The 13,353-nt window shown below is 35.6% G+C and overlaps 1 protein-coding gene across 1 annotated transcript; it reads left to right on the plus strand.

The window, feature by feature from the left end:
- The first annotated feature begins 1,237 nt into the window (after positions 1–1,237).
- LOC108716366 (carboxypeptidase B) lies at positions 1,238–12,864 on the plus strand. The gene is made up of 11 exons (XM_018262461.2): positions 1,238–1,345; positions 1,434–1,509; positions 4,766–4,890; positions 5,831–5,927; positions 7,744–7,845; positions 8,267–8,368; positions 9,105–9,215; positions 9,305–9,395; positions 9,497–9,699; positions 11,140–11,224; positions 12,516–12,864. The coding sequence occupies exons 1-11, from the start codon at positions 1,281–1,283 to the stop codon at positions 12,698–12,700; spliced, it is 1,242 nt and encodes a 413-aa protein (XP_018117950.1). The 5' UTR covers positions 1,238–1,280; the 3' UTR covers positions 12,701–12,864.
- The last annotated feature ends 489 nt before the right edge of the window (positions 12,865–13,353 follow it).

Below are 13,353 nucleotides of genomic sequence, written 5' to 3' on the forward strand. Positions count from 1 at the left end.
AACCAAACCTGTAGATTCATTAGTCATCCTGCTAGTCACTATTTATAACACATTGCTTTTGGAATAACTACAATAATGCCTAAAATTACTAAGTATGAGGTTTATTATCTGGAAAACTGTTATCCAGAAAGCTCCAGAAATCCAAGAAAGCAATCTCTCATAATAGCCATCATAGGCCATCAATTCCTATTTGCTTATTAAAATTTTCTCTTTTCTCTGCAATAAAAAAGATGGTTCCTATTTATTTCAACATGACTTAGACCCAATTGCCCAAAAAGTCTTTGGTGTTCAGGTGTCGTCATTTTCAACTTCAAAATGATTTTGGCACCAGACTCTTTAGGAACAAGCTTGCTTCTTCAGTTTTTGCAAGTTGCTGTGAGATCACTTTCAATGGTGACTATAGTTCCAGGGATCCCCAACATCAATAGGCTCATTAAATGTGAGTCACAAGAGGGGGTGGGATGGAAGCAGTGGCAACAATGGTGAAGTGCAAGGAGTGGCTTTAGATGCAATTATCTTGATAATTTGTACTTACTACAGTGCTTCAAAAATGACCCCTCTTATCCAAAGAACTCTAAGCCTACCAGATAATAGATTTTATACCTGCAAATATATGTTCTGTTATGTTATACAGTCTTATATATAGTAAACTACATAAAAATGTATAAATAGTAAATAAAAATAGGTTGACGTATGGAAAATGTTGGTTTATCCACAGGTTTTAGTTGCAATTAAATCTTTCCTGTGTGGGTTCAAGTGAGCAGTGGCAACAAACTGGTATAGAAACTCCTGAAACAAATTGTATGAGTGACTCTTCCTCTTTTCCCCTTAATGTTTTCCACCTCTGCAGCCAGACCTTTTATGTCATTATTTGTGGAAAACTATTGGAGAAAATATACCTGAAATCAAAACCTATTTCCCCTTTAGATGGTTTTCTTTCTAATGAATATAATGATATTGAAATTCAATTTCTGTTGTTAATTATGTGCAATTCATATTGGTAGCAACTGTGTATGAACATATGTACGTACAGCAAACATGATGTTTAATGATGTAATAACCACTGAGTGTTTTCTCCACCATGATGTTGGCCATGGAATTTTTCACAGGTGTACAAAAACAACCAGCTCTTGCCATTAGTAAATACAACAAGGCCAGGTCTATAATTAGTTACACATTAAAATGGGTGTTCTGCCACGTACTGCAAATCATGAAGCCAAATAACAAGAAGACCAACATATAAAAGGGAGCCGAAAACCACAGTCATTCTATCAGACATCATGTGGGTCCTACTCCTCCTCGTGAGCATTGCAGCAGTTTCTGCTGAACCCAGAAGCTTTTATGGGTAAGAATCACTGCCACTCCATTCTCTTTACTTGATAATATAAAATACTTTTTACTTAACATAATATTTCTGTTCTTTTTAACCCAAGGGAAAAAGTGTTCCGTGTACTACCACAAAATGCTGAACATGTGGAACTTATCAAATCTATGGCCCAAACAGCAGGGGTAAGATTGGGCTTTATATTTAAGTTCTTGTATTATCACATTAGATAACAGGTTAGAAGCTGATAAATATGTAGCACTTGTGTACACCAATTCTGTACAAGTCATAGGACCCCTAGTGGTGTCTTGGCTGTGTCGCCATAAACGGTCTATTTATATTTTTAGATTGGTGCCAGCCATGTTGATTATAATACCAAATTGCCTGTTTGGTTAGGGTCAAATATATTCTTGCTATGTGTCATAGTCTATTGGCGTTGGGAAAAACTGAGTATTTCACTTAACTAGGGGCCCATTTACTAATAATCATATTTTGATTTTTTATGCTCTCATATATTGGAGCATTTCAAATCAATTCAGACGTTTAAAGGTTTTCTCGTTTTTTCTTCTCTAGGAATTGTCCAAAAAACTTTGTATTTTTTTTATACATAGTTCTGTGTAATCTTACCGTTCGTACTATTTTATTAGGGTTTTTTTTAATAAATGTCTTAGTAGAGAAATTGAGTTTAGTTGTGGTTTCGAAAACCTCTAAACCGCTAAAATCCGACCTTTAATAAATAGGCCTCCATGTGTTTTTACATAGCTATTTGATTTTACATCAACACATTAGACCAGGAAAACATATTTGACCAACCAAACAACAGTTCACAGTTATTTTAGTATCAAGTAACTTGTACATTAAGTCTGGAGTTGCAATAGTATATTGGCCAACGCTTTACACCATATACTATTTTATACTGAGAATAATATACCCCCGGATCTACAATAAGGATGTTAAAAGTCATGAAAGAGTTTGATAATCCTTAAAATGTATACTTTTATACAGGAAACTTATCACCTGTATTTCTTGCTAAAAATGTCCTTTCTGCTTAGGGACCTTTATAGGATCTGTTCTACATAATAGAAAGAGTCCATGCCAATGACTCAACATAAGAGAAAGATGATAGCACTGTTAGGTTTTAAAAAATAAACTTCCCCATGAGCTTGCAGTGTTTTTCATGACATTAGGCAGCTTCCAACCAAAAAAAAAAAATACTAAGAAGAGCTGAATAAGACTTGCTTATAAGCTATAATGGTTATGGGATTCCCTTCTCTTATTGGAGCTGCATTATATTTACTCTGTTGTTTTAACCTTGCTCCTAACATCTATCATTTTGGAGCATTTATCTCCCATATCATCTATACATCCTCCCAGCTTCTTTAGCCTTGTGTCTTGGAAACAACTATGGAAAGGTCATTCACTGTACAATAAACCCCTCATATAAATGTCAGCATGCTCCAAAATATTAATACATTACTGTCATCACATGTAAACAGTCTCTGCAATAAATAATATGGGTTTCAGCTTTTTTTCCCTTTTGATATATCATTCTTTTTAAGCTTGAATGTTGCTGTATCTCCAGGACAGAATTAATGGCATAAAGTTCTACTATAATGCAGCAGCTGCTGTCACATAAGTGGTTAACAGTTTAAAAACTGCTGACCTAATGGCAAACAGTGTTTCAGGAAACATGGAATTACAATTTGACATTTTTTAATTATCTCTGTAGGAGTAGGAGGCAGTCACTGACCGATGGGTGGAAGGGAATACCAGGCAATATTACTCCTACAATCTTCATTCCTCAAGTCCTGTCCACAAGGCCCATAAATAATCGGATATATACACTGAAATATGTATGTTAAGCATTTAGTGCTAGAGAGATAAGTAGATGGGAAGAATTGTATATAACATTGTATGGGATATTCAGCCTTTGTTTTCATTGTAGTTGAAGAAGTAACTAAAACTCATAAACATTTATTCATTTGCTGCCAGAGTAAGTGAAGAGTAATTGCTTAAAAGTTATAGTTATTTCTCAAAGGCAAGCTTATTAGATGGTACAAAAAAAGAAAATGAAAGGCAACAGCTGTGCACTTACTGCAAATTACCAGATTAGTGGCAACTATTGTCTAGGTTACTACTGTAACTCCTAATTTCACAAGGTTAGGCCTTGTCCAGCTAGGTAAGGATAGAACATCAGTTATATTGGACTCTTAAACCCAGGATGGGCCTTCGCTAAGTGGAATGAATGAAGGGGAGATTTCAGCTGCATACCTACATCGTGCTGCCCCCCCCCCCCCCCGCAAAAATATTCTTGAACGGGGCTAAAGCCTTCCTTGGCAGGCACATGCATGATCCCTTGCATGTGCGCACTGAACCTTTACAGTACACATATGCAGGCACATCCATACGCAAATTCTAGGATGGTATTGTTGCAATAGAGGAAACACAACCCTGGTCCAGGCTACAGTGGGGTCTGATTTCTCTGTATTTATGCCACTGGGTGAGGTAGTTGAACTATAGTTCAACTCATTTAGATTGTTGTGACTTAAATAAAGGACAACAGGAGATTCTTTCAAATAACAAAACAGAACAGATTGTATGACCCAAGACAAATCCATATTATTAATATACTCACAGAGGCAATGCAGCACTTAATGGTCTATGTCAGAACAGTCAATGAGGAGACAACACAATGTGACACTATGTCCCCATGAGATAGACTGGGTAGCTGAAAGGTTCACTTCTAGAATTTCAATGCCTCATGTGCTCTACAGCAAAAATTGATCATGGAGAAGACTATGCCTGAATCCCTCTTCAGTACTGTGGTACCTTTACTTAAGCAAGAAGAGCCTAGGGGTGGGCTACTCCCTTCTATCTCTCCTAGTTGGAGCAAATGCTGCTCTTGCTAGCTAGATCTATTTGCCACCCTCACTTAAATGTAGAGCAATATGTACACTACATATGTTAATGGAAATTGATGTAGCAGAAATCTAAATAAAGTATAGTCCATAATTATGAAGTAAAAAGATATGTTTCCAAAGTACATTTTAAGGGTGAATACTGTCTTTTAAATTATTTGATGTTCCCTGGCATGTTACTCACCTCATTTATTAGAAGATAAGGCTCCACCAAAACCGATAACTAAATAGCTTGTAGGAGATGTTAGGTCAAAGGTTAGAGGATTTTAGCTAAGGACCCCATGCCATTAACATGGAATGATGGCCATGATAGAGAAACGGCATGGAAAGGAAAAGTCAGAGTGATTTTTAAGATAAATCATCACTAGGTAAATTGATGTGTCTACAATATATTTTTGTCTCCTTATTTCATAATAATTTGTTCAGTGGTAGTAGCCCTAGCTTATAAAATTTATTTGACCCAACTTTCAATCTGACAGACACCAAGCAATGAGTAAACCATGTGTTTTATATCTCCTTCTAGCTTGATTTCTGGCTCCCTGACTCAGCAGAACTTGTAGAAGCTGGAAAACGAGCTGATTTCCATGCTGATAGTGATGTCTCATATGAGGTTCAGGCCCTTCTCCAGCAAAGTGGGATGCCCTATGAGTAGGTTCATTTGTTTAAATGTTTAATTGGTGTAATAAAATGTAGTAGACTGGTCTATGCTGATGGTTGATTGGTTACCACTGCCAAATAAACTTTGTTAACATAGCCTCCCTCCTGTTGGTTTCTTAGAATCACTGTCATATTAGAGCCTTTCCAGTTAATTATCCTGTGTTGTGAACTCTTCTTATTTTTTAGGCCTCATTAAAATGCCGATTCATCAAGCTCGAGTGAAGGATTCGAAGTAAAAAAACTTCGAATTTCGAAGTGTTTTTTGGGCTACTTCGACCATCGAATGGGCTACTTCGACTTCGACTATGACTACGACTACGAATCGAAGGATTCGAACTAAAAATCGTTCTACTATTCGACCATTCGATAGTCGAAGTACTGCCTCTTTAAAAAAACTTCGACCCCCTAATTCGGCAGCTAAAAGCTACCGAAGTCAATGATAGCCTATGGGGAAGGTCCCCATAGGCTTGCCTAAGTTTTTTTGATCGAAGGATATTCCTTCGATCATTGGATTAAAATCCTTCGATCGTTCGATCGCAGCATTTGCGCTAAATCCTTCGACTTCGATATTCGAAGTCGAAGGATTTTAGTTCCTAGTCGAATATCGAGGGTTAATTAACCCTCGATATTCGACTCTTGATGAATCGGCCCCTCAAACTCATGACAAGGGGAGGAAGAATGAGACTAACTAATTACCTTACCACATGCAACTTGATAGTATCATTTCAGCAACCATGGAATGCAAAAAAAACTCTAGAAATCAAAACAATAATTGCAATGTATCTAGTTAAGTATATTGTTTAACAAATGTAAAGAAATGATATGGAGCTTTCATTATTGGAAATTATAAATATTACATGGTTTGTATAACCCACTAAATTGAAATGTATATGATTGTATTGTGCTATATTGTATCCATTTTTATTTACAGAATAATGATTAATGATCTGCAAGATGCTCTAGAAAAACAGAGGGACAGCAACATCAGGGCCATTCACAGTTATGAGAAATACAATGATCTTGACACGGTAGTGCACTATTATTGTTGTATATATGCATATAGTAAATAGATTGCAATAGTCCGGGTGGGATACAATATGTTTTACTGCTTTAGAAGTTACTTGACTGAGAAAAGGACTGGTATTTGTCATATGGTTAAGGCAAAAGCAATTTGTTTTTACCCAAGGGAGTAGGGTAAATGAGCATTCATTATGTGTAATTGTAAAAGTCAGGTTTGGATAGAAGGTACAAGAAGGTTGAAATGCACTGCTTTATAGCAACATTCTCCTTCTGTTCTGGAAACATAAGTCAAGCACCCTGTTACATGCTATGAGGATATGCAGGGACAATTCATGAACAGAATGCACATGTGGGTTTGTTCCTGATTCATTGAAAACTTTTGTATAGAGAGGGGAGCCTCTGTATTAGCAATCGCTCAGGGCAAGAGATCATTTCTTTTGTTTGTGTTGTTTTTCTAAAGAAGCAAAGACTTCTTGAAAATGTGGTGGAATCTGCATGCTCAAAAGAGGCCTCTACATAAATAGTGTACCCTGTCTCAAAAACAATGCTAAAAGTTATTTCCAAGGCTGAAAAGGTTAGATGAGTTACTTTACACATACACAATTACACATACACAAGTAGAAGGGTGAAAAGTCTTATAAAATCAACTTTAGGTTGTTTTGTCACCCTTCTTGTTTATTTGAGAAAATGTACACTGTTAGACCTGCATTCAGAGAGGTCACATTATAAATGTGCAACCTGTGAAGTACAACATGTAGAAAAGTAGTTGAGAACAACTGTAAATGGCCTGTGGGACAATACAAGGAGAAGGGCAAGATGGTAATAGTGCCGCTATGTTTGAGTTGCCAAACATGTTCCCTAGCTCCTAGTCCCCACACTAGATATATATATATATATATATATATATATATATATATATATATATATATATATATATATATATATATATATATATATATATATATATATATATATATATATATATAACAAACAAAGGAAAGTTGTGCTCACCACTATTTTTTAAAACCATTTGGCGGGGGTGCAATGAGGCTGTGACCACAAAATACATATAGTCAAACACAAGAGTCCTCTGCACTCAACCCATTATCAATATATTTAAGACAGCGACATTTTGTGCATACTGCTACTAAAAAATGCCTTACCCTTTAAACAACACAGGGATTGTTTGTCCATATATTGCAATATATTTAAGCTGGCCAACTACGTCAAAGTCATCCCATATCTGGCCAGTCCTATGCTTAATTTTCATCTGATTCATTAAGAATTCTATTGCTTCATTATACATTTTACAAAGGGACTAGGTTTTACCTGCAACTTACTAGCTGCTTTCAAAGTAAACCTCCATACTTGGCTGCCCTTTTATTAGACACCAGTGGGATCACCTGACTATAGCTGGGAAGGGTGGGAGCTACAACATGGAGCTGGTCACTGCTCCTGTATAAACTATAACAAACAAAGGAAAGTTGTGCTCACCACTATTTTTTAAAACCATTTGGCGGGGGTGCAATGAGGGTGTGACCACAAAATACATATAGTCAAACACAAGAGTCCTCTGCACTCAACCCATTATATATATATATATATATATATATATATATATATATATATATATATATATATATATATATATATATATATATATATATATATATATATATTATCAATATTTTGAATTAAATCCTGATCACAGCCTAAAACAGAATATTAAACTTGCAAACAATAAAAATATAAAACTTGCCATATTGTCTGTGCCGCTTCATGAAACCTCAGTAATATAATACTTCTTATGTGTCTGTTCTATAGATCAATGCCTGGTCTGCTAACATTGCTGCTCAGAACCCAGGACTTTTGTCTCGTTCTCAGTTGGGAACCTCATATCAAGGCCGTCCTATTTACTTGCTGAAGGTACATGTGTATTTGTAATACATTAGTATGAAGACATTTTCCCTTTTTGAAGTTGTTCAGTAAAAGTTGTGAGCCCAGATTTTTCTCTACATACTTATGTCACTCATACAAAGCAAGTCCTTAACTCAATTACTCATCAACCTCTATAGCAATTGAAAATGTAAGTGTGAGTGTGAGTATATTCTATATGGCAAACATTTGGGTAGACTGTCACATAACAAATTACTCCACTGCTATCCATGACAACTCAATCCCTGAAGGAATTTTTTTTGTGAGTGGGAGCACAGTCACTGGATACTGTTTTGATAGAAGTTTCTCGCACCCACAATTACCCCTATAATGTAATGTGTAAAATGTGCAAATCACTCTGTTCTCTATATACAAAAACCTATCTACTGAAACATATTTCCTTATTTCATAGCTTGGGAAAAGCGGTGTAAACAAGAAAGCTGTGTTCATTGACTGCGGGTTTCATGCTAGGGAATGGATCACCCCTGCTTTCTGCCAGTGGTTTGTTAAAGAGGTAACACAAAAGAGAAACCATAAAGCATAATGTCAATAAACAGTTATTTTGTCAGTTATCCTTATCACTATTTATTGTGTATAGTATATATGTATTTTTGAAAGACTCACTTTTACATAAATTTTACATGTTTTAGCTGGAGTATTTTTGGATTCAGACTTTTAGCAATTTCAGGGCATAATAAATCTCGAAAAATTCAAGCTTTGTTCTACCGAAAAATTCTAGCTTTTTAGTACAAAACAAAAACTGTGGTACCATGTTAGCCAGTAGCAAACTATTTTGCCAGTCGAAGGGCCCTTGGTGCTCCAAAAGCTTGCAATGTATTTTTATTGTTAGCCAATATAGGTATCACTTCTACAATATTTTTTGTATTTGTTTTTTTAGTGAAACTAAATAGTGATGGGCGAATTTATTCACCAGGCGCGAATTCGCAGCGAATTTGCGCGATTCGCCGCCAGCAAATAAATTCACGAAACGCCCGCGAAAATTCGCCCAAAAAAATTCACCGTCGTTGAAAGAAAATGGACGCCTGCGTCAAAAAAGGGCGCCAGCGTCAAAAAACGGGTGCCGGGGTCAAAAACGGGCGCCGGCATCAAAAACGAGACGCAAATTCGCCCATCACTAGAACTAAACTCAAAAAGTAGAATTTTTCGAGAAAACACAACCCAACCTTTAATAAATAATCCCCTTAATATTCATTATTCTATTTTAATATATGTTCTATATTTACTGGCAGGCTGTGAACTCATATGGCGTTGAATCTGAGTTTACCTCTATGCTCGACAGCCTGGACTTCTACATTTTGCCAGTATTAAATGTTGATGGCTATGTCTACACCTGGACCACTGTAAGTAGCGTTACAAAGCTCAAGCCCAATACTGAGTTTAATTCCCTTATCACTATATATGTCATTATATATGAAAATATAATTTATAGAACCGTATGTGGAGGAAGACTCGTTCTCCTAACGCAAACAGCTCTTGTGTTGGAACTGATCCAAACAGAAACTTTAACGCTGGCTGGTGCAGTAAGTAATCTTTATTAAAATTGAATGCAATTAAATAGAAATTCAGAATGTTGACCTATAACAGAGTGTGTTTTAAATTGGTAATCTATGGTATTTTTAAGCTGTTGGAGCCTCATCTAGAGCCTGTGATGAAACATACTGCGGCACTGCTCCTGAATCTGAACCAGAGACAAAGGCTTTGGCTAACTTCATCCGCAAAAATATTGCTTCAATCAAGGGCTACCTTACCATTCATTCCTACAGCCAGATGTTGCTGTTCCCCTATTCCTACACTTACTCTCTTGCTAAGGATCACAATGAACTGGTAAGTGTGAAATAGATTTTTAATGCAACTTAGCAACCACCATTTTGCATGACTTTAAACTCTAGATATACAGTTAGGAGGACGTCATAAGAGATTATTTTTTGTAGCATGGCAGATATATTCAGCTGTCTGATTGTTTCTACACATGGGAATGCCTCATTATCTACATCAAGAAGCAATAATTATATTTGAAAATGTAGGTACTTATTTTACTGATGTTTTTCAAGGTTTATATTACACTGACATATTTACTGACAGTATTATATACATCAGTGAGCAGTGCCTCAGTGAAGCTTTCAACTTGTTCATACACACAATTTGTTCAGGAGCGATTTAAACTTCATACATGTTTTTGGAGTTTGAAAGGAAACTACAGTACTCAGAGGAGACCCACACAGACCTAAATGCATAAAGCATCTACTGTAGGTCCCAAGCAACCAACTTCAATTCAACTAAAATATAATATATTCATCACTAAATTATTCCTATTAAATAGGAATAGGAACAAAAGGAAAAAAGAACACATTTTAAGATATAATAACTTTGGCAGGGGGATAGTTAAAAAAAACCCTAGACAAAAGTGCAAGAGTGCACCCCCCTACCTGCCCCTCATGAATACAATAATAGTGAATGCAGACAACACTGTATTTAAGGGGGCCTGCAGGTATTTGTGGTCTGATTTGGTTTGTATTTCTTTAATGGACAGTGCAGGACAGTGAAAAAAAAACATGGTGGAATGCAATTTATTTTGCAATTTTTATTGCAATTTGCTCCCTTCCCTGCACATAATAAATAACCCCTCAAGTTTGCTCCAAGTCTGGTAACCATTAATAACTAGATACTTGCTTCAATCTTCTCTGTTGATTGTTTGCTTGGGTTTACTAGAAATTTTACTATAATGCAACCTGTTTAGAATATGTTTACAGTATTACCTCCTATGTTTTGAATTAATATTAATATTTCCAAAAATAAATATATGGTCCTTATTTTATGTCATAATAAGGAAATCGATTGGTATTTTATGTAAATGAATAAGGTATAACATGCCTTGGTCAATAGATGTAGATTTATTTGTCCTATTTTTGTTTTGATCTAATACAAGGGGATGAGGAATTCTCTGCATTAAGTCACTGTTAAGTGCCTCAAATATTTGACTTGATTACACAGTTGGTTTGAGGGTGATGCCCATCTTCTTCAGGTTGACACCAGTTAGTAAAATAAAAGTGAAAAATACCCTCCTGTTTATACAAATGTGAATTTTAATAAATTCAAATGCAATGCTAGACTGGAAAATGCAACAAATTTGTGATGTCAACCTTCATATATGCCATGTTTCATGAAAGTACAAGCATTTTGTATGAGTTATGAAGACTGCCTTTTTCTCTGATAGTATGGACTTTTTATTTTATTTTAAAAAATTGTTGTTCTTTTTTGTATTAGAACACAGTTGCTCAGGGAGCCGTTAGCAGACTGACCTCACTGTATAACACCAAGTACACTTACGGTGCAGGAGGAACAACAATCTGTAAGTAGTTTTATATTTTTAAGTAGCAAATAACGAGCATATATTGTAACTTCTTTAAGTTAATAACTGTTTCCTATTTGGCCAAAAGTATTTGTGAATACTCTGCCAAAAGGACAATTTACCTGTGCCCCCCCCCCCAGGTATCATAGTACTATAATTCCTAGTAATCCACAAAACTGGATTATGGGTACTATAGAAATAGAAACACAAAAAATCACTTTTCCAATTATATTTGTCAGTTTAGATCCTGTTTAATCCAATGGACCAACAGCTGGAGGACAACATACCTGCTGTAGAATTAACCTGGGTAGAGCTGTCCTTGCTTCTTGATAGCACATTAGGTGGTATATGATGCCTTTCTGAAGAAGATCTTAAAGTCCTGCAATATTAGAGAAACTCTATTACTATATCTGAAAATGGGCATGTGCAAATTCATTATTGTGCCTGGCATTGCCTTTTCATTTCTATTGAAGCTTAGCATTATACTTTGAAGATACATTAGGGGCAGATTTATCAAGGGTCGAATTTCGAAAATACTTCGAAATTTGACCATCGAATAGAATCCTCTGACATTTGAATTCGAAGTCGGAGGAATTTATTCATTGTACGATCGTATTCCGATCGTAGAACGTTCATATGATCGTACTCCGATCATACTCCGAATCGTACGTTTCGAACGATCATACGATTTTCCTTAGAAAACTTAGAAAATTGCTCTGGAAGGTCCCCCTAGGCTAACATACCACTTCAGCAAGGTTTAAGTATTGAAGGAAAAGTTTTTTTAAAGAGACAGTACTTGGTAGAATAGTCAAACGATTTTTACTTTGAAACTAAGTCAAAGTAAATTCGAAGTCGTAGTATCCTATTCGATGGTCGAAGTATTCAAAAAATTACTTTGAATTTCGAATTTTTTAACTTCGAAAATTCCCTCGAATTCACTTAGATCCTTGATAAATCTGCCCCTTAATTAACAATAAAGGCATGAGAACCTACAGATAACAGTACCCAAGCTGGATTGCGTATTCTTCCTCTAAACTGTTTTCTAATAACAAGTATGTAAGTATGGCTCTTGACTTTATGTTAAACATAAATATATATAGCCGAGCTTCAAACCCCATTGGGTAAGCGATGGCTTTCCATGAAAAGGCAAAATGAGTATGATTGCAAAAACATTTTCATATATATTAGCAGTTTTTGTGTACTTCCAGGTATTTTTCACAAACCTGAACTTAGTAAACAATCCTGTTTTGGGTGAAGTATTTTCTAAATTTAAAGGCATTTCTTTTTGTAGACCTCGCAGCAGGTGGATCAGACGACTGGGCTTATGACACAGGTGTGAAATACTCCTACACTTTTGAGCTCCGTGACACAGGACGATATGGTTTTGCCCTCCCTGAAACTCAGATCAAACCTACCTGTGAAGAAACGTTGCTGGCTGTCAAATACATTGCCAACCACATCAAGAACAATGCTTAATGAAGTTATTGCACAAAATGTATTTAGTTAATGCTAAAGGTCTTGGGATGCCCATTTGTATTTAATATTTTTAATCTTACAGTAAGTCTGAATGTTTTCTTAATGATTTCAGTAACATAAGTTGGTGTGTGATTAAATCAAATAAATGAATCACAAATCACAAATCCATAATAAAATCTTGTCATTATTGATTCATGTCTTTCCAACTAAACAATATGGTGGGCATAATGGGCATAATGATGTTATCAGCAGCCTTAGGGCTTTAGCAAATGTTTTACTCAGTTTTCCCGGTCTCTTTTTCCAAACGAGATGTCATGATTATATTAGTTAAATTCCCTGGAAAAAAAGTTTTAAAGAAAAGTAACTTCAGAAAGTGATTGTAATCAGCGCTCGAAGAGTAAAGATATTGTTAAAATGTAATATTTTGGAATTAATATTTTTTTTTAAATTGGGCTTGTAGAAATGTAGAACATGAGCTCTTACTTGTCTTCAATTGTTTTTGAAACATTTACACTGGACCCTGGACCATTATCTGGCCAGTGGGTATTTTTATAACTATGAATTATAAGCATCAATTTCTGTACAAGTCAGGTCATATTTAAAGGTGAACTAAAAATGCAATATCAGTCCAACTGCAAATAGCAAAAAGGAAA

The sequence above is a fragment of the Xenopus laevis genome, chromosome 5L (assembly GCF_017654675.1).
Source record: "Xenopus laevis strain J_2021 chromosome 5L, Xenopus_laevis_v10.1, whole genome shotgun sequence".
NCBI classification, from domain to species: Eukaryota; Metazoa; Chordata; class Amphibia; order Anura; family Pipidae; genus Xenopus; species Xenopus laevis.